General features: G+C 38.7%; 3 protein-coding genes across 3 annotated transcripts in view; 2 read left to right on the plus strand and 1 right to left on the minus strand.

Moving 5' to 3' along the window:
- Positions 1–6,754, plus strand: part of LOC137033079 (zinc finger protein 721-like) — a 35,706-nt gene extending 28,952 nt beyond the window's left edge. The window contains exon 5 of the mRNA XM_067405167.1: positions 2,757–6,754. Coding sequence (XP_067261268.1) covers positions 2,757–4,693 — 1,937 coding nt within the window. The 3' untranslated portion in view covers positions 4,694–6,754. The remainder of the gene's footprint in view (positions 1–2,756) is intronic.
- A 2,302-nt stretch (positions 6,755–9,056) lies between these two features.
- Positions 9,057–13,278, plus strand: LOC137033081 (oocyte zinc finger protein XlCOF6-like). Its single transcript, XM_067405171.1, has 2 exons — positions 9,057–9,300; positions 11,218–13,278. The coding sequence occupies exons 1-2, from the start codon at positions 9,153–9,155 to the stop codon at positions 12,408–12,410; spliced, it is 1,341 nt and encodes a 446-aa protein (XP_067261272.1). The 5' UTR covers positions 9,057–9,152; the 3' UTR covers positions 12,411–13,278.
- Positions 13,279–14,384: 1,106 nt separating this feature from the next.
- On the minus strand, positions 14,385–18,848 carry tekt4 (tektin 4). The gene is made up of 6 exons (XM_067404505.1): positions 18,276–18,848; positions 17,850–17,920; positions 17,606–17,749; positions 17,071–17,293; positions 14,944–15,098; positions 14,385–14,869 (listed from the first exon to the last, which is right to left on the minus strand). Exons 1-6 carry the CDS (start codon positions 18,822–18,824, stop codon positions 14,656–14,658), a joined length of 1,356 nt encoding a protein of 451 aa, XP_067260606.1. The 5' UTR covers positions 18,825–18,848; the 3' UTR covers positions 14,385–14,655.
- Positions 18,849–19,709: the final 861 nt, after the last annotated feature.

Raw genomic sequence — 19,709 nt, forward strand, 5'->3', positions numbered from 1 at the left:
TAAGAGGACACAAATAATACAGCCAAAATTGTACTTGTAAGGATATGTGTTCACAAAGGAAAGTCTACTACTGCTATTACCAGCATCATCTGTATTAAAGAGAAAAAAATGTTTAAAGTGAATAAAACTCCATTAAGTAGGCCTTGACAGAGTTCCACAACTATTGAAGAACTTTATTCTCTCCCACGGGACTTTTTGCATTCTCCGAGGTTGAGGTAGAGGTTGACTGATTGATCTTATATTTTTGGCATTTTTTAATTAATCAGCATCAGCTGATTATGCTGCAAATTAGGCCGATTAATAGGCAGGCGCATCTGCGAGCAGCTAAGTGTTGTTGTGGAACACGTGACACTGCCTCTTGCGGGAAGCAGATTGGAATTCCACCGGCATAAATGCCCGGGTATACTTCATTCTCCACGTTCCGCAGCATCTAGCACACAGTTGAGCGTGTGAGCCTTTCAGAGTATACTCTTTTGGTAGTGAGCATGGAAAGACGCGTTCGTCGCAGTGTTAATTTTGACAGCAAATTTTGATTTGGTTTTAATCATAGTCTTTTGACTAAAATTCCATTTAGTTTTAGTCATATTTTAGTCATCGGAAATTGTTTCACTGATTGTTAAACCAATCAGTGATCTGCAGTGTTTACACGTCACATTTAGTATTGATACGGCTTGTTTGGAACTTCAACCGAGGTAGCCATACCGTTCCATACCAGGCCGTCCCATGCAGTGGAAAAGTGCCATATGTGTGGATCAGATACCTTAGGATTTCATCAAACATATCTTAATTTGTGTTCCGAAGACAAACAAAGGGCTTACAGCTTAGGGACGACATGAGGGCGAGGACTTAATGACAGAAATTTCATTTATATATATATATATATATATATATATATATATATATATATATATATATATATATATATATATATAATACACTGTGTTAGTAATGAGTTTATTAGTACTGTGTGTTTCTTAAAATGTCAGTTTAACTCAGTCATCTTGCAGATAACTGCTAATTAAAAACAGCACACAAAGTATATAATAAGAGATTGTCATTGCTTCAGCAACTATACAGGTACTGTCTTTAAGTAAAGCAACATGCAGCATAACATCTGTGTCTTTCTGCTCATCTTTGACTTTAGCACAGGCTCTACTCTTCAGCCCAGTGGTAACCCACAAAACTCAGACAACAGAAGCCCTTTACATCTCAACAGAACATTAACAGATCTCCTCTATACTTGATGATCTTGTGCAAAAACACTTAAAATATCACATCAGTTCAACATTCACTCTCGTGATCAGTCATTAATTTCACTTTAGATTGTGTTTAATTGAAAGTTTCGGTTGATGTCACCATTATGGTGATCAGTGTTTGATTTAGTAGGGATCTCGACCCTTGACTTTTATTTAATTCTACTTTTCTCTGGCTGCTGTAACTGTGTTTTATGTAAAATATGATCTGTTGATGTTGTCAGTGTATCAATGATATTTTAAATGAGTAGTCACCTGATCTCATCCAGAGTCTAATCTCTGATAATCTGGGTCATTTTATGTTATTGATTATAACAGTTTACAGTCTGCATCATGAGATCCAGCAGTTTTGTGATAATTTGAAGGATTTTAAAAACATTATGCACAGAATGTTTTGAAATACTGTATAATTTCATCACGCACAGACATCAACAGTCGGCATATGAATCTCAATACTGGTGACAATCAAATGAAAGGCTTCATGCTGCAATGCATGCTGGGTGCCACTATCCGCTTGTTAAGTCGTGACGTAAAAAACGAGTTTCCAGGTCCAAGCCTCGACTCGTTTCACTTGAAAATGCCATCGACGGCCGTTTATGAGCGCTATTTAATCATATTAAACATCAATCATTTAAAAAAGTTAAACATTTTAAATACATACAGTCTACACAACAGTCTCCGTGCTCACAGCATCACAGACATTAATATTTTAATGATTTATAAAAGATGAAATATTGTCTGGCCATCTGGAATTTTGATATGGAGATAAAGGTTGTAATTATATATTTTTTGTAGTATTACACCACATCGTGTGTGTATATTAAGCACCATTTGTTGTTTTCTTGTGGTATGAGATAGAGCGTTAGGACCCGGAAGCGCTGCCGCGTGACATCAGACTTAACAACCGGATAGTACAAAACTCATCCATGACTCCCAGCATGCATTGTGGCATGAATCAATTATGCAGTTGAATTGTCTTATTTTCTTTTATTCTTACCTTTTGCTTTTATTTTTGAAGTTTTTATTGTGACATTTTAGTAGCCTGTTTTGTGATGTTCATAGTTTATCTGTTTATCTGAATATTTTGTTTGTTTTTAGACATTAAAATGAATTAAAAACAATTTACTAAACGTTTCTTGACAATAACAGAAAAAAAACACCACAAAAAAAAAAAAAATAGTGTTGAGGTGGTCACATAAATGTTATAATGGGATTGGGTTCAAATTCCATGCTGAACACTTCATTTTTAATGAATCAGGATACATATTAAGAGGTCTACACCTTTGTATAAAAATGTTCAGTTTCATTTGAGCAATGTTCATCTCACTTTATTGTCCTTGAAATTTATTTTAGATCTGAAGGAACTGAAAGAAGATTCTGTCATTTGCCATCAATGTGGGATGTGTTTCATTGACCAAGCAAATTTTAAGAAGCACATGAGAATTCACACTGGAGAGAAGCAGTTCACCTGCCCTCCATGTGGAAAGACTTTCACACAACAAGGACAGCTGACACGTCACATGAAAATTCACACTGGAGAGAAACCTTTCTCCTGCTCTGAATGTGGAATGAACTTCATAGAAAAACACAAGCTTAATATTCACATGAGGATTCACACGGGAGAGAAGCCTTGCACATGCCCTCAGTGCGGAAAGAGTTTCACACAACAAGGACAGCTGACACGTCACATGAAAATTCACACTGGTGAGAAACCTTTCTCCTGCTCTGAATGTGGGAAGAGTTTCATAGATCAACGACAACTTACAGTTCACATCAGAATTCACACTGGGGAGAAGCCTTTCACTTGCCCTCAATGTGAAAAGAGTTTCACACAACACGGACAGTGGAAACGTCACATGAGAGTTCACACTGGAGAGAAGCCTTTCACCTGCTCTGAATGTGGAAAGAGTTTCACAGTGAAACAAAGCCTTGAGAGTCACATGAGAATTCACACTGGAGAAAAGCCTTTCTCCTGCCCCCAATGTGGGAAGAGTTTCACATTGAAACAAAGCCTTGAGCGACACATTAGAATTCACACCGGAGAAAAGCCTTTTACCTGCTTTGAATGTGGGATGGGCTTCATAGAAAAACAACAGCTTAATACTCACATGCGAATACACACTGGAGAGCAACCCTTCATCTGCTCTCAGTGTGGAAAGAGTTTCATTTTTAAACAAAGCCTTGAGAGACACATGAGAATTCACACTGGAGAAAAGCCTTTCACCTGCTCTGAGTGTGGGATGGGCTTCATAGAGATGCAAAAGCTTAAAATTCATATGAGAATTCACACCGGAGAAAAACCTTTTACCTGCCCTCAATGTGGAAAGGGTTTCACAGTAAACCGGAGCCTTAAGAGACACATGAGCATTCACACTGGAGAGAAACCTTTTGCCTGCACCCAATGTGCAAAGAGTTACACAGTGAAACAACACCTTGAGAGTCACATGAGAATTCACTCTGGAGTGAAGCCTTTCATCTGCTCTGAGTGTGGAAAGAGTTTCATGGAACAACGACAACTGCTAATACACATGAGAATTCACACTGGAGAGAAACCTTTCTCCTGCTCTCAATGTGGAAAAAGTTTCAAACAACAAGGACAGCTGAAATGTCACATGAGAATTCACACTGGAGAGAAGCCTTTCTCCTGCTCTCAGTGTGGAAAGAGTTTCACAGTAAAGAGTAACCTTGAGAGTCACATGAGGATTCACACTGGTGTGAAGCCATTTTCCTGCTTTCAGTGTGGAAGGAGTTTCATGCAACAAGGACAACTTCAAGTTCACATGAACATTCACACTGGACAGAAGCCTTTGATTTGCTCTTATTGTATGAAGAGTTTTACATTGAAGCATGTCCTTGAGAGACACATCAGAATTCACACTGGAGAGAAGCCTTTCACCTGCTCTGAGTGTCCGATGAGCTTTATAGAGAAACAAAAGCTCAAAGTTCATATGAGAATTCACACTGGAGAGAAGCCTTTCTCCTGCTCTGAGTGTCCGATGAGCTTCATAGAGAAACAAAAGCTCAAGGTTCATATGAGAATTCACACTGGAGAGAAACCTTTCATCTGTTTTCAGTGTGGAAAGAGTTTCACATTGAATAGGAGCCTTAAGATACACATGAGTACTCATATCGGAGAAAAGCATTTTACCTGTTCTGAGTGTGGAAAGAGTTTCACAATGAACAGCACCCTTGAGAGACACATGAAAATCCACACTGGAGAGAAAACTTTCACCTGCCATTGTTGTATAATGAGGTTCACAGTGAAACAAAGTCTTGAGACACACATGGGAATTCACACTGGAGAGAAACCTTGCGACAGAGTAGTGGAATCTCCTCTACCATCACCTGTATGCAGCCTCAGTCCAAATAATGCAAATTCAGTTATAGCGTACATGGACAGCCCCCATCTATCAGAGGAAAGACGTAGTCAATCAGTTTAAATAATTAGGACGACATGACTCTAAAGAAGCCATTGGGACAATTTGGCAAAACTGCGACGCCACACAGCAAAATCTGAGTTAAATCAACTCTGTTCAGAGTACATATGGTCCCTCTCTAGAGTGTTAAAGTAACACTGAAGCAGAATTAAAGTTAATGAGATAATTAAGCAATTAATTAAGTGATGATTGAGGATTAGTGATGAACACCTGCTGTTAACAAGCAAAATCGCTTAAGAATAAAGAAACACAAGAACTACAGCTGGCTTCAGCCACAGCCTTAAATGAAATCAACTGAAGATAAAAGAAGACATTAAGACAGGGATGGGCAAACTCGGTCCTGGAGGCCTACTGTCCTGCAGAGTTTAGCTCAAACCCTTATAAAACGTGACTGTAGCCTTCTAGTAATCCTAAAGACATTCACAGTAAATTCCCCAGTGTTAAATTAACACCGCTCGGTGTTCATATGGGAGCCATCAGCAGGTGTTAAAAGTAACACTGAAGCAGTGTTAAGGGTTAATTAGATACTTAAGTGATTGAGTAATGTTTGTTTGATTATTGAAGACACCTGATGATGAGGAGTAGAATCACTGAAGGAAAGAGAAACACAAGAACTACAAGACTTTATTTCAATTGTCTACAGTTCGTTTTGAGAATTAACACCTAGGAATTTACTGTGAATTAGGGATGGAGAAATGAAGCCTCTTGCATCTTTGAAGCTTTTCTCTGATTGTTTTCGGGAGAAGATTCGAAGCATCAGGAGTGTCGAAAACAGTGCCATCTTGTGGCAGATAAAATTTACAGAGGCCATAAACCCGAGAGTGCAGCTCCGTTGTTTCATCCATTAAGCACAAATAAAAGCCTGACAACGCTAAAGATTCAGTTTTCTTATTCACATATTAAAGTGTGGCAATATATTAAATTTAACAATTATAATAATATTAATTATAATAATACCAACAGAGCTGACTGATGCAAGTAAATGGTGCTCTAATAATTTTATGGTTTTTATGCTGTTTATATGCTATAGGCTTATATTTAAAAATCTTAGTAAAAGGACGTTATCTTCCATAAAGCCATAGAGAACTCTTCTGGTTTCAAATATTCTGACACGCAAAGTGAAGCATTCATGTGGCTGGAAAGAAAGCGAGGCTTCGTTTTTCGTTGATCGTGTTTCTCTGAAAACAATACGCACTCCGGCATGGAACTTCATGAGAAATTGTGCTGCATACTAACATCACTACTGTGAATGCCTTTAGGATTACTAGAAGGCTACTGTCAGGTGAGTTTTCTAAAGGTTGGAACTAAACTCTGCAGGACATTGGCCCTCCAGGATCGAGTTTGCCCCTCCCTTTTCTAAGCTATAGATGATATAACTCCACAAACAGCATTACGATCATATAAGATCAGATCAGCTTACACATTCTGCTTGTAAAACTTTTGAATGAACATGCTTTCTCTGTTAATTCTCAATAAGTGCTTCTGTAGACATATTATGGAAATAAAGTCAATCTGGTTAATAATAAGTGAAGCTGGTAATGCTGTTTGTGGAGTTTTTAATCCTCCTCTGCTGAGATTTTGAGAGATTTAATGTCTTTTATTTTCAGTTAATTTCATCCAAGGCTGTGGCTGAAGTCTGTTGTAGTTGTTATGTAGGTCTGCAAACTTTTGAAATGCATGTGACTTGAGACTGCGCTCTTATCAGGGCAGACCCTCCTACTTTCGATTTTATCAAATCAGTATTGTTTTTATATTTTTTGGCCTCATTTGACTGGACTGTTCTCGATTTTGAGAAGGTGCAATCTCTCTGAAGGTAAATTATCTTTAAAAATCCTTTCACAAAGCATTCAAATTATGAAAAAAAAAGGATGGTAATGGAGCTTAGATGGATATGGCTAGATTGATGCGATGTAAGTCGTGCCTTTTATTGTTTTCCACACTTGCTATTTCAAAGTCCTGTTACCAAAGCGTTGTGGGCATCGACACAGAAGGGGTCCAAGCAAAATGTCTTGTGTACATGATATAGTTATACAATGGACATGTCTCTTTTCAAATAAAATATAAGTCTTTAAGTGTCTCTTTATGAAAGTATTATTATATGTGCTATATTAAAATAGACAAATAATATAGTGTCTCTTCTTCAACTGGACATACAATCAGTCATGTCTGGCAACTTGACAAACATGTTGTCAATTTCAATAAAAAAAAATATTTTAGAGATCAGTTTTTTTCAAACTTATATATTTGGCTTTATTAGGCTTAATGAAACTATAAAGAATTTATGTCAATTTATTTTCTTTAAACTGAGATCTTAAAGGAACACTTTTTTTGAAAATAGGCTCATTTTCCAACTCCCCTAGAGTTAAACAGTTGAATTTTACCGTTTTCGAATCCATTCAGCCGATCTCCGGTTCTGGCGTTACCACTTTTAGCATAGCTTAGCATAGTTCATTGAATCTGATTAGACCGTTAGCATCGCGCTTAAAAATGACCAAAGAGTTTTGATATTTTTCCTTTTTGAAACTTGACTCTTCTGTAGTTAAATTGTGTACTAAGACCGACAGAAAATGAAAAGTTGTGATTTTCTAGGCTGATATGTCTAGGAACTATACTCTCATTCAGGCGTAATAATCAAGGAACTTTGTTGCCGTTCCATGGCTGCAGCAGTGCAATGATATTACGCAGCGCCCGTGAGCCCCTGCTTTCACAGGGAACGTGCCATGCAACCATGGAGACGTTTGTGAGAGACGCTGCGTAATATCATTGCACTGCTGCACCCATGATACAGCAGCAAAGTTCCTTGATTATTACGCCTGAATGAGAGTATAGTTCCTAGCCATATCAGCCTAGAAAATCACAACTTTTCATTTTCTGTCGGTCTAAGTACATGATTTAACTACAGAAGAGTCAAGTTTTAAATAGCAAAAATATCAAAACTCTGGTTATTTTTAAGCGCGATGCTAACGGTCTAATCAGATTCAATGAACTATGCTAAGCTATGCTAAAAGTGGTAACGCCAGAACCGGAGATCGGCTGAATGGATTCGAAAACGGTAAAACTCAACTGTTTAACTCTAGGGGAGTTGGAAAATGAGCCTATTTTCAAAAAAAGTGGAGTGTTCCTTTAAAGGATTTGCTATCCTGTGGCTCCCTGTAGTGGACAACATTAGTATTATGAATTGCATTGATACAAATGGCTGATAATTTTTCATGATTACTGTATTACTGATAATACACCCACATTAAACTGTAAATTCACTGATTCATGGTACCTAATTTCATGATTTTTTTTAACTAAGTAGTAATGATACATTATTATATCTCTTGTTAAATTGTTATTTAACAATTACATTCAGTCCTGCATTAACAGTGTGATTCAGTTTGTTTGTGCCACCCTCAACGGGTAGGGTATTTTATTGAACAAATAAATTGCCATATGTAGCTCTCTAACAGTGTTCATTGTAAAACATCATCTATTGTAAAGGGTCATTTTATAATGGGTTGTAGCGCTCTGCTATTTATTTTAAAGTAAGTACCGTGTCTATTAATGGGTAAAGCTACAGTAACATCTTCAGCTAATCAGCTTGAGATCCTTTCCATCTAAACTGGTTATATCTCTTAAGCCTGGTAGTGAACGTTTTATGAGCAGTAGAATAATCATACTCTCTTATTTAGATTTTGAGAGTCTGTCAGTATCCAGACAGCACTGTGATGGTAGGGTATCCTGTGAGGTACATCAAACAAAAAAGTGTGGATAAAACAAGTCAAGATTATGCATTAGCTAATGAGATTATTAAGATCTCAATAAAATCATTTTCTCATCCAGATTTTACAGATTAAGTGCTGAAAACACCTTAATATTGTGACTCCTGCTGATCAACTCAATGTAAATCCAACAAAAATAGAGCCCAAACATGTATAATGACACTTTTACAAACCAATAGCAAATGTAACCAATAGCAAAATGTAGTTATTAAATATCATCTAAAAAGCATAAAATGCCACTAAATATAGGCCTAAAGTCTATGTAGGCTATCATTTGTGTTTACTATTTTTTATTTCTTGTTTTTGTGTGTTTTCTGGGAGAGCTTGGCAAATCAGGACAATTAAATATCACCCTCCATTTTGCCCTTCTGCATACATATGTTTGCACTTTAGAATCTAAATTATAAAACTGAACCGAGATCAGGTAAAACCTTGTTAGACACTGGTTCATGGGTTCAGCCAGAGTTTATGGATATTAAAAGGCTCTGGTTCAGCAGATCAACGCCTCCTAGCGGTAAACCCTCGAAATATTAAACATATGACGTAACGAGGTGTCGTTGCTGAAATCACGTGACTTAGCCAGTTTAATGAGCTCTCCGAGATACGTCTTGAGCAGCGTTTTAGTTCGGTAATTTCAAACAAAACCAATTTTGGTTGTAGAATATCTGTTAGTGAATAAAGTGAATGAAACCTGACTGATGGAGACTGATGAAATAAACTGCATCGAACATTTCCTAGTAATAAAGATGGAGCAGCCCGAAAACAACCAGACCACAATGGGACCAGATGTGAAGCTGAAAACATGCCAGACGACACCTATGCAAGAGTGGAAGAATGAAAGACAGAGTAAGCTGGTTATTTGTCACTTACATATAATAAAATCTGATATCTAATGAAAAGCCACATGCATCAAATGATTTATGTTTACATCCAAAATGATTACACAAGATGTTCAAATGTCCACAATAGTGAGGAAAATGTGTTTAAAAAGTACTTTACATAGGGATGTTCAGCAGAGCCAGTTGCAGCACTGGTTCCGGAAACTTATTTTTTCATTCATTTTTCCCATAGGGATTTTAAATAAGTATTTGTTAAAGCATTATAAACCATGAACCAAATCAAGTCAAAATCTGATAAAAAGACAAATGTACAAGACTGTATTTAACGGCTTTAGTGAGGGAAAGAACTACAATCCCATGAGGCATTGCAAACAGCATAATCAAATTATAAACAACGAAGAAATATAAAACTACTTGATTAATAATGTTTATATATATATATATATATATATATATATATATAAAGTTGATTGCAAAAAATGCATGTACAAATTTTAAAAATTTCACCCAAAAATGACATTTCTGTCATTAATTACTCATGTCGTTACTCATGTATTACTTATGATTACTAATTAATTGTGCTGAACATAAAAGTCCAATCCATGGAGGCCCCACCTCGCAACTGACAGGACTTAGGGTGCGTTCACACTTATCATGTTTGGTTCGATTAAAACAAACCCTGGTGCGGTTGCTCGGTTAGTGCGGTTCATTTGAACATGTGAATGCTGCCATCCGAACCCTTGTGCGCACCAAACAAGTGGATCGAGACCGCTGAAAAGATGGGTCTCGGTCCGCTTCCAAACGAATTCTGGTGCGGTTCGAATGATATATGAACGCAACACGGACCAAAGACATGTAAACGAACCAAAAACAGGACGAGACCCTAAAAAGTACAGAATCCTCAAGTATGTCGGTTTTTCTCATCATAGTCGCGAGTTTGCCCATCACAGGCATCAGACGCATATCTCCACACAGCAGATCGTTTGTGTGTGACGGATGGATTCCCGCCGCTGTTTTGACTACTTTACACATTTTATAAGCTCTTCACGAATTCCCAGCTGTCCAAAATACCATCACATGCAGACTACACACACAACAAGCGCATTTATCTTAGCATACAGCATTGTTTTGGATGTTTGGTAAGTTCCGTCTCAAAATAGGCAATACGTTATAAAATTCGACCAATCACGTTGTGAATGTATCCCTATGCCTTAAGGTTCGGTATCTTTTGGTTCGGTGATAAAATTGCCAATCTGAACGCTAATCAGACCAGGACTAAATGTTTTTTTTTTCTTTGGTCCGGACCAAATGAACCAAACGAACCGAACTACAAGTGTGAACACACCCTTAAAGGGTCTGCTGCTAACATCTTGGTGTCAGATACCACAGCACACCTTCAGCGGTCTAGAGGAGTCCATGCCTTGAAGGGTCAGGGCTGTTTTGGCAGCAAAAGGGGGACCAACACAATATTAGGAAGGTGGTCATAACGTTATGCCTGATGGATGTATGTGCACGTTCAAGAGTTCAATGGAACTGTTTCTTCACAGACTGAAGGATTTTTATTTATTATTCATAAAATGTAAAAAATTTACCAAAATATAAACAATTAACCAAACATTCCTTGATGATAGCAGTGGTCTAATAGCATGTAGGATTGATAAAAGAAATAGAAAGAAATCACAACAAAAAAGTGATGAGGTGGTCAAATAAAAGTTATACCAGGGGATTGGATTCAAATTCCATGCTGAACAGTTCCTTTTCAATTAATTAGGATACATAGTAACAGGTCTACACCTTTTGTATAAATATGTTGTTTCATTTGGAGTTGAGCAATGTTCATCTTATTTTGTTGTTTGCACTGGCTATCTCACCTTTATTGTCCTTGAATTGAGTTTTGACATTGATCTTTTAATGTTTGTTTTAGACTTGAAACAACTGAAAGAAGTTTCTGTCATTTGCCATCAATGTGGGATGTGTTTCATTGACCAATCAAGTTTTAAGAAGCACATGAGAATTCACACTGGAGAGAAGCAATTCACCTGCCCCCAATGTGGAAGGAGTTTCACACAACAAGGACAGCTGACACGTCACATGAAAATTCACACTGGAGAGAAACCTTTCTCCTGCTCTGAATGTGGAATGAACTTCAGAGAAAAAAACAAGCTTAATATTCACATGAGGATTCACACTGGAGAGAAGCCTTTCATTTGCTCACAATGTGGAAAGAATTTCACAGTGAATCAAAGCCTTGAGAGACACATGAGAATTCACAATGGGGAGAAGCCTTTCACCTGCTCTCAGTGTGGAAGGAGTTTCACACAACACGGACAGTGGAAACGTCACATGAGTGTTCACACTGGAGAGAAACCTTTCTCCTGCTCTCATTGTGGAAAGACTTTAACTGTGAAACAAAGCCTTGAGAGTCACATGAGAATTCACACTGGAGAAAAACCTTTCTCCTGCCCCCAATGTGGAAAGAGTTTCACAGTGAAACAAAGCCTTGAGCGACACATTAGAATTCACACCGGAGAAAAGCCTTTCACCTGCTTTGAATGTGGGATGAACTTCATAGAAAAACAACAGCTTAATACTCACATGCGAATACACACTGGAGAGCAACCCTTCATCTGCTCTCAGTGTGGAAAGAGTTTCATTTTTAAACAAAGCCTTGAGAGACACATGAGAATTCACACTGGAGAAAAGCCTTTCACCTGCTCTGAGTGTGGGATGGGCTTCATAGAGATGCAAAAGCTTAAAATTCATATGAGAATTCACACCGGAGAGAAACCTTTCACTTGCCCTCAATGTGGAAAGAGTTTCAGAGAAAACCGGAGCCTTAAGAGACACATGAGCATTCACACTGGAGAGAAACCTTTTGCCTGCACCCAATGTGCAAAGAGTTACACAGTGAAACAACACCTTGAGAGTCACATGAGAATTCACTCTGGAGTGAAGCCTTTCATCTGCTCTGAGTGTGGAAAGAGTTTCGTGGAACAACGACAACTGCTAATACACATGAGAATTCACACTGGAGAGAAACCTTTCTCCTGCTCTCAATGTGGAAAGAGTTTCACAGTAAAGAGTAACCTTGAGAGTCACATGAGAATTCATACTTGAGAAAAAACATTTTCCTGCTTTCAGTTTGGAAGGAGTTTCAAGGACAACTTCAAAATTCACACAAACATTCACACTGGACAGAAGCCTTTAATAATAATCAATAATAATAATTCCTTACATTTATATAGCGCTTTTCTGGACACTCAAAGTGCTTTACATATCGAAGGGGGAATCTCCTCAACCACCACCAATGTGCAGCATCCACCTGGATGATGCGACGGCAGCCACATTGCGCCAGAATGCCCACCACACACCAGCTTATTGGTGGAGAGGAGACAAAGTGATGAAGCCAATCAGTGTATGGGGATGATTAAGAGGCCATGACGGTCAGAGGCCAATGGGCAAATTTGGCCAGGATGTCAGGGTTACACCTTTACTCTTTTCTAAGGATATCCTGGGATTTTTAACAACCACAGAGAGTCAGGACCTCGTTTTAACATCTCATCCAAAGGACAGTGCTTTTTGACAGTATAGTGTCCCCATTACTATACTGGGGCGTTAGGACCCACACAGACCACAGGGGGAGCGCCCCCTGCTGTCCTTACTAACACCTCTTCCAGCAGCAACCTAGTTTTCCCAGGAGGTCTCCCATCCAGGTACTAACCAGGCTCAGCCCTGCTTAGCTTCAATGGGCAACCAGTCTTGGGCTACAGAGTGATATGGCTGCTGGCTTTCATCAGCTCTTATTGTATGAAGAGTTTTACATTGAAGCATGTCCTTGAGAGACACTTGAGAATTCACACTGGAGGGAAGCCTTTTTTCACCTGCTCTGAGTGAGGAAAGAGTTTCATGCAGCAAGGACACCTTGCCATGTTTTTCTGATGCTGTAACCATGCTGTGCAAAAAATAACATTCATGATTTCATAATCTGCAAGGCAAATTAAATAAGTAAAACTATACTTTGGCATTGTGGTGCAGTATTTTCACTTCCATTAATATATTTTATAGATTCATTTATCAATGTCCCTATATAGAGACTATAAAGACAAAGCCCATAATCATTGTTTAAACTGTAAGTAAACACTCACTATAGTGAGTATAATTACTCAAGACAGCCATCAAAACCAAACTATCCAGTTATAATGTAATATATAATTAGTAATTAGTAATCTTGTTATGCTTTAATGAACAATAAATGTATATTTTCAGGATGAACACTTTATATTTATAGAAAATGTAAATGTACTATGTTTTCTGTGACTAGGTTAGTGGGTGATTCAGTCTCACACACTAGAAAAGATGTAGGCTACATCACCTTAACTACCAACTAAACTGCTGATTAAATTTGTGCCAAACTGTATTAAACTCAGTTTATGACTCTAACCATGGTTCCTTAAGAAGAGGAATGAGACACTGCATCTTGGATTGACATTCTGGGGAACGCCATCAGCGTGACTGGTGTGAAAACGTCAAATTGTATTGGTAGACGACAGTCGATGGTGTCATTAGTGGAGAGCTGTGAGTATAAGAGTGTGCCTGTAATGCACATCATCAACTCTTGTCTAAAGGAGACACGCAAGCAGGCCTAAGGCATGTCAATGAGGTGCTGTTTAATTCCCCTTCTCAGGGAACCATGGTTACAGTTGTAACCTGAGATGTTCCCTTTCCTTTCAAAGAGGAACTTCAACACTTTGCCTTGTATTGATGTTATGGGGAACAAATACCTACTATGCCTTGCTAAGGTAATGCAAACCGCATTAAGCTGTGAATGTGCAAAAACAGAACAGGCATAACATAAGTTGACCTTATGGATTATTTAGCTGGAATCAGAGCAACAATCAAGGGCTCATTCAAAAAGACTCATATAGACTGTCTGGTGATACTACTTGCAGGCCAGACGTCAAGCCCAAGAGCAGAGCTCTAAGGAATAGTTGGCTCAGTTATAATAAATCGCTAAAACTTAAAGAAATAGTGTGCCCAAAAATAAACACTCTGTCAATGGTTTAATGAGAGTCAGTGGTGTCCAATGTAATTTTAACTTCGCCGATTTTCATTGTATAGGCAAAAACAGAAATAAAAATAAATGACAAATAAAAGAGACATAATAAAACATTTAATAAATATTATATAATTTAATACTAGAATGATTGCTTTTCTTTAAATCCAGAGGACAAATATAATCACTGCAAAAAAAACAAACAACAATAACAAAAAAACAGAATATAGACGCACACTGCAGGCCACTGGAAGTGACTGTCTAACAGACCCAGACGTCCTGTTGAGGAGGGAATATCATGAGAGTGTGTCAGTATCCAGACAGCGCTGTGACGGTAGGGTAGCGTGTGCGGTGTGTCATACACTTCTCTCGGTCGATGAGGAGAGAGTTTGTTTTGCAAGCGATGTCTTTCTCCAGGGTCAGTCGACTCTCCTCCAGGTCAGACAAAGATTTGCGCGCTTCATAGAGCTGCTGCTGCAGGGCTGATACTGTACTGCTGAGATTTGATGCTTCACCTAACAGACTACAAACACACAAACATCAGATGGGTTCATGTGTGTTGCGAGAGTGAGTGAGTGTGTGCATGCGTACATGTACCTGAGCTGCGGCTGGTCTCGGCACAGCTCCATGTTGGGTCTGAAGGTCCGGTAATGCAACCTGGATTGAGCCACTCTGAGTGGAGCTTCTTTATCATAGACAGCTTGCTGCAAGTATGAGATATTCCTCTCCTGAGCCCCAATCTGATCCAGAATCTATTACACACACATTAAACATACATAGAGATTAAAGTTTTATCCTGTCACTTCATGTTTATTTGTATGAAGTATGAAACATGAAGATTATGTAAGCTCTTTCATACACTAAATAAAGATTGTAATTTGTCAGTAGCATGAGTCTGAAACAATGAAATGTCATTTTCAAACTCATGCTGATGTAAACAAAACGATCTTACTCACGTTGACTGACAGATCCGAAGCGTGCGCACAAAGATGCCTTAGCTTGCGATCCCAATGTACACATAAACAGAATTACAGTATTTAAAAAAACTGTGTTGGCGAGTATTCACGCAAACGCTATCTGTTATGTCTAAAGTGAACGTTTGGTTAACTGTTGGGGAAAAACATCTAATGTGTAACATTATATTACATCCATGTGATACAGTAGGTCTTAATACATAGGCTGTCTGTTTCATTAATGTTAATCAAACAATTGTGGAATTATGGAAAAAAGAATTGAATATAAATTTTTCCTATTTTGACTTGGTTTGTGCCAAATTTGGTGTAATTCGGTGTGTGCCTGACGAAGGTCTATTACCGAAACGTTGACACTTTTAACTTTTTCTAAATAAAGGGAGAACAACAGTGTGCAGATCTTTTTTGTAAAATTTGTAAATTATTACCAGGGATTTAAGGTATGGTTTCTTGGTTTTGGAACCTTCAGAAAACTTTAACTTTTTCTCAAAATTGACTTTGCTGACACTGTTGACTTCAAACAGGTGTAGCCAGGCCTGGATTTTTTGTATTTTATTTGCCTCAATTTGTAATAATTGTATATAATAAGTATATACATTTATATAAAATAGCAAACATTTATGTTAAATCCACTTTAAAATAGATCTACATTTCTTGTATTCATTCATAGACATGAAAAATGTGCCTGGGTTTTGTGGACAATTGCTGCTATCTACTGGAAATCAAACACTTAAAATAACATGAATTTTTAACTACAGCCACTAGATAGTGTATTTGAAGACATTTTTGAAAAATACAATTAATTACAAGGCTGTAGAGAACTGTGCACTACTGCAGACTTATATACTGAGGTATTAATTTCATTATTTTAATATAGTCAGTCGTGAATTAAAGTGAATTAAAGTCACATATGTTTTTATAAATGTAAAGTTAAGTTAAATCCTAAGGCCCTATTTTAACGATCTAAGCATATGGTCTAAAGCGCACGGCACAAGTGCACTTAGGGCTGTCCGAATCCACTTTTGCTAGTTTAAGGACGGGAAAAATGGTTGGTGCGCCCGGCGCATGGTCTAAAAGGGTTGTCCCTATTCTTTTAATGAGTCATGGGTGTGTTTTGGGCGTAATGCACAATAAACCAACCAGAGTCTCATCTCCCATTCCCTTTAAAAGCCAGATGCGCTCGCGCCACGGCGGATTCGCTATTTACAAGGCTGAATTTGCAAGCAGAATAACTGAACGCCTTATTTTTATGCACACAATAATAATCTTTTACATTGTAATCCTTTTATTTTTAATATTTGGCATGTTTGTGTGCTGCTGCGTGTCCCTGTGTGTGTAATAAGCAGGATGTACGCGCATTGTGCACCCGCATATAGGTGCATATTACTAATGCGCTCTTTAAATAACAAAACAAATACTGCACCATTGACTTTAGACCAGGTTTCAGTTGGTCAATGGCGCAGTTGCGCAGTCTATTACAGTTACCTCAAAATAATAAGGCGCCAACAATGCACCTTAACACACCTCTTTTTCAGACCAGCACGCCCTTGGGCTCACAAATGGGCGCAAATGCATTAGCTATTTAAACAATATGACGCAGAACGTAAAAATTATAACTGCATCATGCTGAAACTAGCAAGAAACACTTTGGCAAGTTCTGGCAACCACAGCTGCCATTCATTTTACCATAAATTCCACCTTTTTATTTACAGTATACATGTATAGGCATTTGCTTTGTATAGGTGTGTATTGCCTGTCCCAGATGCAGCTCCAGCTGTGTTTTGGCCTGGCTCAGTTCCATGCAGCGCTGAATGAATGCCTGATCTACAGTGGCACACTGTGCCCGCAGGTCCTCAGCCGTCTCCTGCAGCACCCGCTCAGACAGCCGCCTCAAGGCCTGGCTCGCCACCTCCTCTCTCTCTGCCAGCCGCAGGTTGTCCCGAGTAAACTTACGCCACACCTCCTCATCACACACCCTATAGAGAGACACATCGGAAAGTGCTGTCACTGCAATAGCTACGCATTATCAAAAACCAAATACAGCCAAGAACTGACAGCAACATAGTGTCAGCCCAGATCTGGCCCACATCTGGTCCGTGTGTATTCCACATGTACCAGATGTGGGCCGGATCTGGGCCATACTATGTTGCTGTCTGAGTGTTCATAATGATCTGATTAGGCAGAAACAGCACATTTGATATGCTGAAATGTTTTGTGAAAGGTGTGCGAAATGAAAATACAGTTTGTATCACTCTGAGCTAAGGTAAGGCACAAGGTTTGACACGCACTGGTCCTGCAGCACTGCTGAGCTGGGATGCCATTGTGTGTCCGTGCTCCTGTTGTTATAGCGTCCACACTGGTCATCCAGACTGTAGGCCTGCTGTTTGTCAGACCAGTCTAACTCAAGAGTCTGCTTCACGTCCCGGTTCAGCCTGGCGGACACAAACAGGTTTATGACTCCCATCCAGTTATGTGCTGTCTCAAAGGAATTAAATGATAATTATCCAAAGATTCATAATTTGGATAACTGGCCTGATCTGGTTGAGGGTTTGATCCAGAGTTTTCTTCAGCAGGGCCTGGACGCTTCTGATCAGCTCCACCTCCTGTTGGAAATCAATCGTGTTCACCTATTAAACTTGTTTGTATTTAATGCCATCTTCATCAGCACTACTACTACTAAAAATAATATAGATAAATTATTATTATTTATTATTATAAATGAAAAGGGTTCTACAACTACTAATAATGTATTTATTGTTATGTGTATTATCATTATTATTATTCTCTTTTTAATGATGAAAGAATAAACAATTTCATATTAACATAATTTCCACCTTGTGGGGAGCCAAGAACACATTTAGACAATAACTTTTCAATATCGATTATTTTTATTTTTGATTTAAATAAGACTTTCTTCACTTTTTCCATATCTTTAGAAGTCAGAAATATTTTTCATACCTTTAGAAGTTCCTCTTCCACCTGGTCCTCCACCAGATCCGGTCCGAAGCGTCTCTCTCGGCAGGTCAGGTTATCGGTGGCGATGGCGAAGGGGATCTCCGTGGCGTCCAGCGCTTTTTCCAGCCGCCTCCTGCAGCCAATCAGCAGGTCTGTTTCTGCGTTCAGCCGCTCGATGAACAGCTCCAACTCGGATCTATAGCGGTGGATGTCCTGCAGCCGCGCGCCCAGCTGTTTGGTGCCCTCGGTCTGCGTGCGTAAAGTCCCGGCGTCGGTCTCCGCTTTCAGCGTTTTGGACTCGTTGCAAATGTTCTCCGCGTGGTTTCGGTCCGCAACTGCCCGGTTTAATATATCAGAGTTATTGTTGATCCACTCTCCGGGGGTGTATTTGCCGCTCCGGTAGCCCGCAGTGGCCAGACCGGCGGATGTCCCCGCGTAAACGTTTTCCTTAACGGTGGTCTCCGGGTTTGTGACCGGTGGCTGTGAGCCGTTCTGTGCCACGATCCGCGTGTCAAAATGGGGTCGCGACACTAAAATTTGGGATGACATCATGATTTGGTTTAAAGAAAAAAAAAAAAAAAGTATTTACCAGCCTGTATTTAAAATCGTTTTGTTAAAGAGATCTATCGGTTCCTGTAGCGAAGTCGCCGAATGTTTGTATTCCGTAGCCTGGATACCGCCGGTTACTATGGACGCGTGCACACACACACACAGACACGGAAATTTCACGTTTCACTTTTTTCAACATTGTTCCTAGATTATTTTAAACTTTGACTCAAAACTAGTTATTATTCATATTGTATTTTGGATTTAACCGAAGTATAATAGGCTATTGAAGCAATAGGCTACTAAATAAAAATTAAAAATAAATATAAAAAGTTATAATTTCCTTGTTCATTGTGTCTTCCCTAATAACAGTATCAGTAATGGATAGAATGCAAAACTCCAAATGTGATTTTGCATGCTGGTTGATGTTTCAATGTATTTATGAATGTATAGGTTGAGGCTTCAGTAGCTACATGGAAAATAAAGGCTCTACACATTTTTGAGACATGGTGAGTTGTTTATAAGCTGTCCTCTCTCTCTCTCTCTCTCTCTCTCTCTCTCTCTCTCTCTCTCTCTCTCTCTCTCTCTCTCTCTCTCTCTCCATTAATGTGCTTTCTGGTTTGCAGCATCTTAATTTCATCCTGCTCCAGGAAATGCTGGATACAAATTGAAGTGATTAAATCAAAAGAGATTCAAACAGCACTCATCTGTTTCACTGAGTTAATGGCAACTTCCTATCACAATGGGCAATCACATTAAAGATTTATGAACAATGAGCACAAACTGACAGCAAACTATTATGATGCATTTACAGTGTGTGCACATCATCACCAATAAGAAGAAAAAAGGCGGGAACTAATGATTAATTAGAATTATGTGATCAAATTACCT

This window comes from Chanodichthys erythropterus, chromosome 12 (assembly GCF_024489055.1).
Source record: "Chanodichthys erythropterus isolate Z2021 chromosome 12, ASM2448905v1, whole genome shotgun sequence".
NCBI lineage: Eukaryota > Metazoa > Chordata > Actinopteri > Cypriniformes > Xenocyprididae > Chanodichthys > Chanodichthys erythropterus.

What these genes read in the sequence shown, in the direction of transcription:
- LOC137033081 (XM_067405171.1), top strand. Translation starts at nt 9,153, where the DNA reads ATGGAGACTGATGAAATAAACTGCATCGAACATTTCCTAGTAATAAAG. An exon ending in GTGGAAGAATGAAAGACAGA is followed by an intron (nt 9,301 to 11,217) that starts GTAAGCTGGTTA and finishes TGTTTGTTTTAG; the next exon opens with ACTTGAAACAACTGAAAGAA.
- tekt4 (XM_067404505.1), bottom strand. Translation starts at nt 18,824, where the DNA reads ATGATGTCATCCCAAATTTTAGTGTCGCGACCCCATTTTGACACGCGG. An exon ending in CAAACCCTCAACCAGATCAG is followed by an intron (nt 17,750 to 17,849) that starts GCCAGTTATCCA and finishes TGTGTCCGCCAG; the next exon opens with GCTGAACCGGGACGTGAAGC. An exon ending in CGAGACCAGCCGCAGCTCAG is followed by an intron (nt 14,870 to 14,943) that starts GTACATGTACGC and finishes GTGTGTTTGTAG; the next exon opens with TCTGTTAGGTGAAGCATCAA.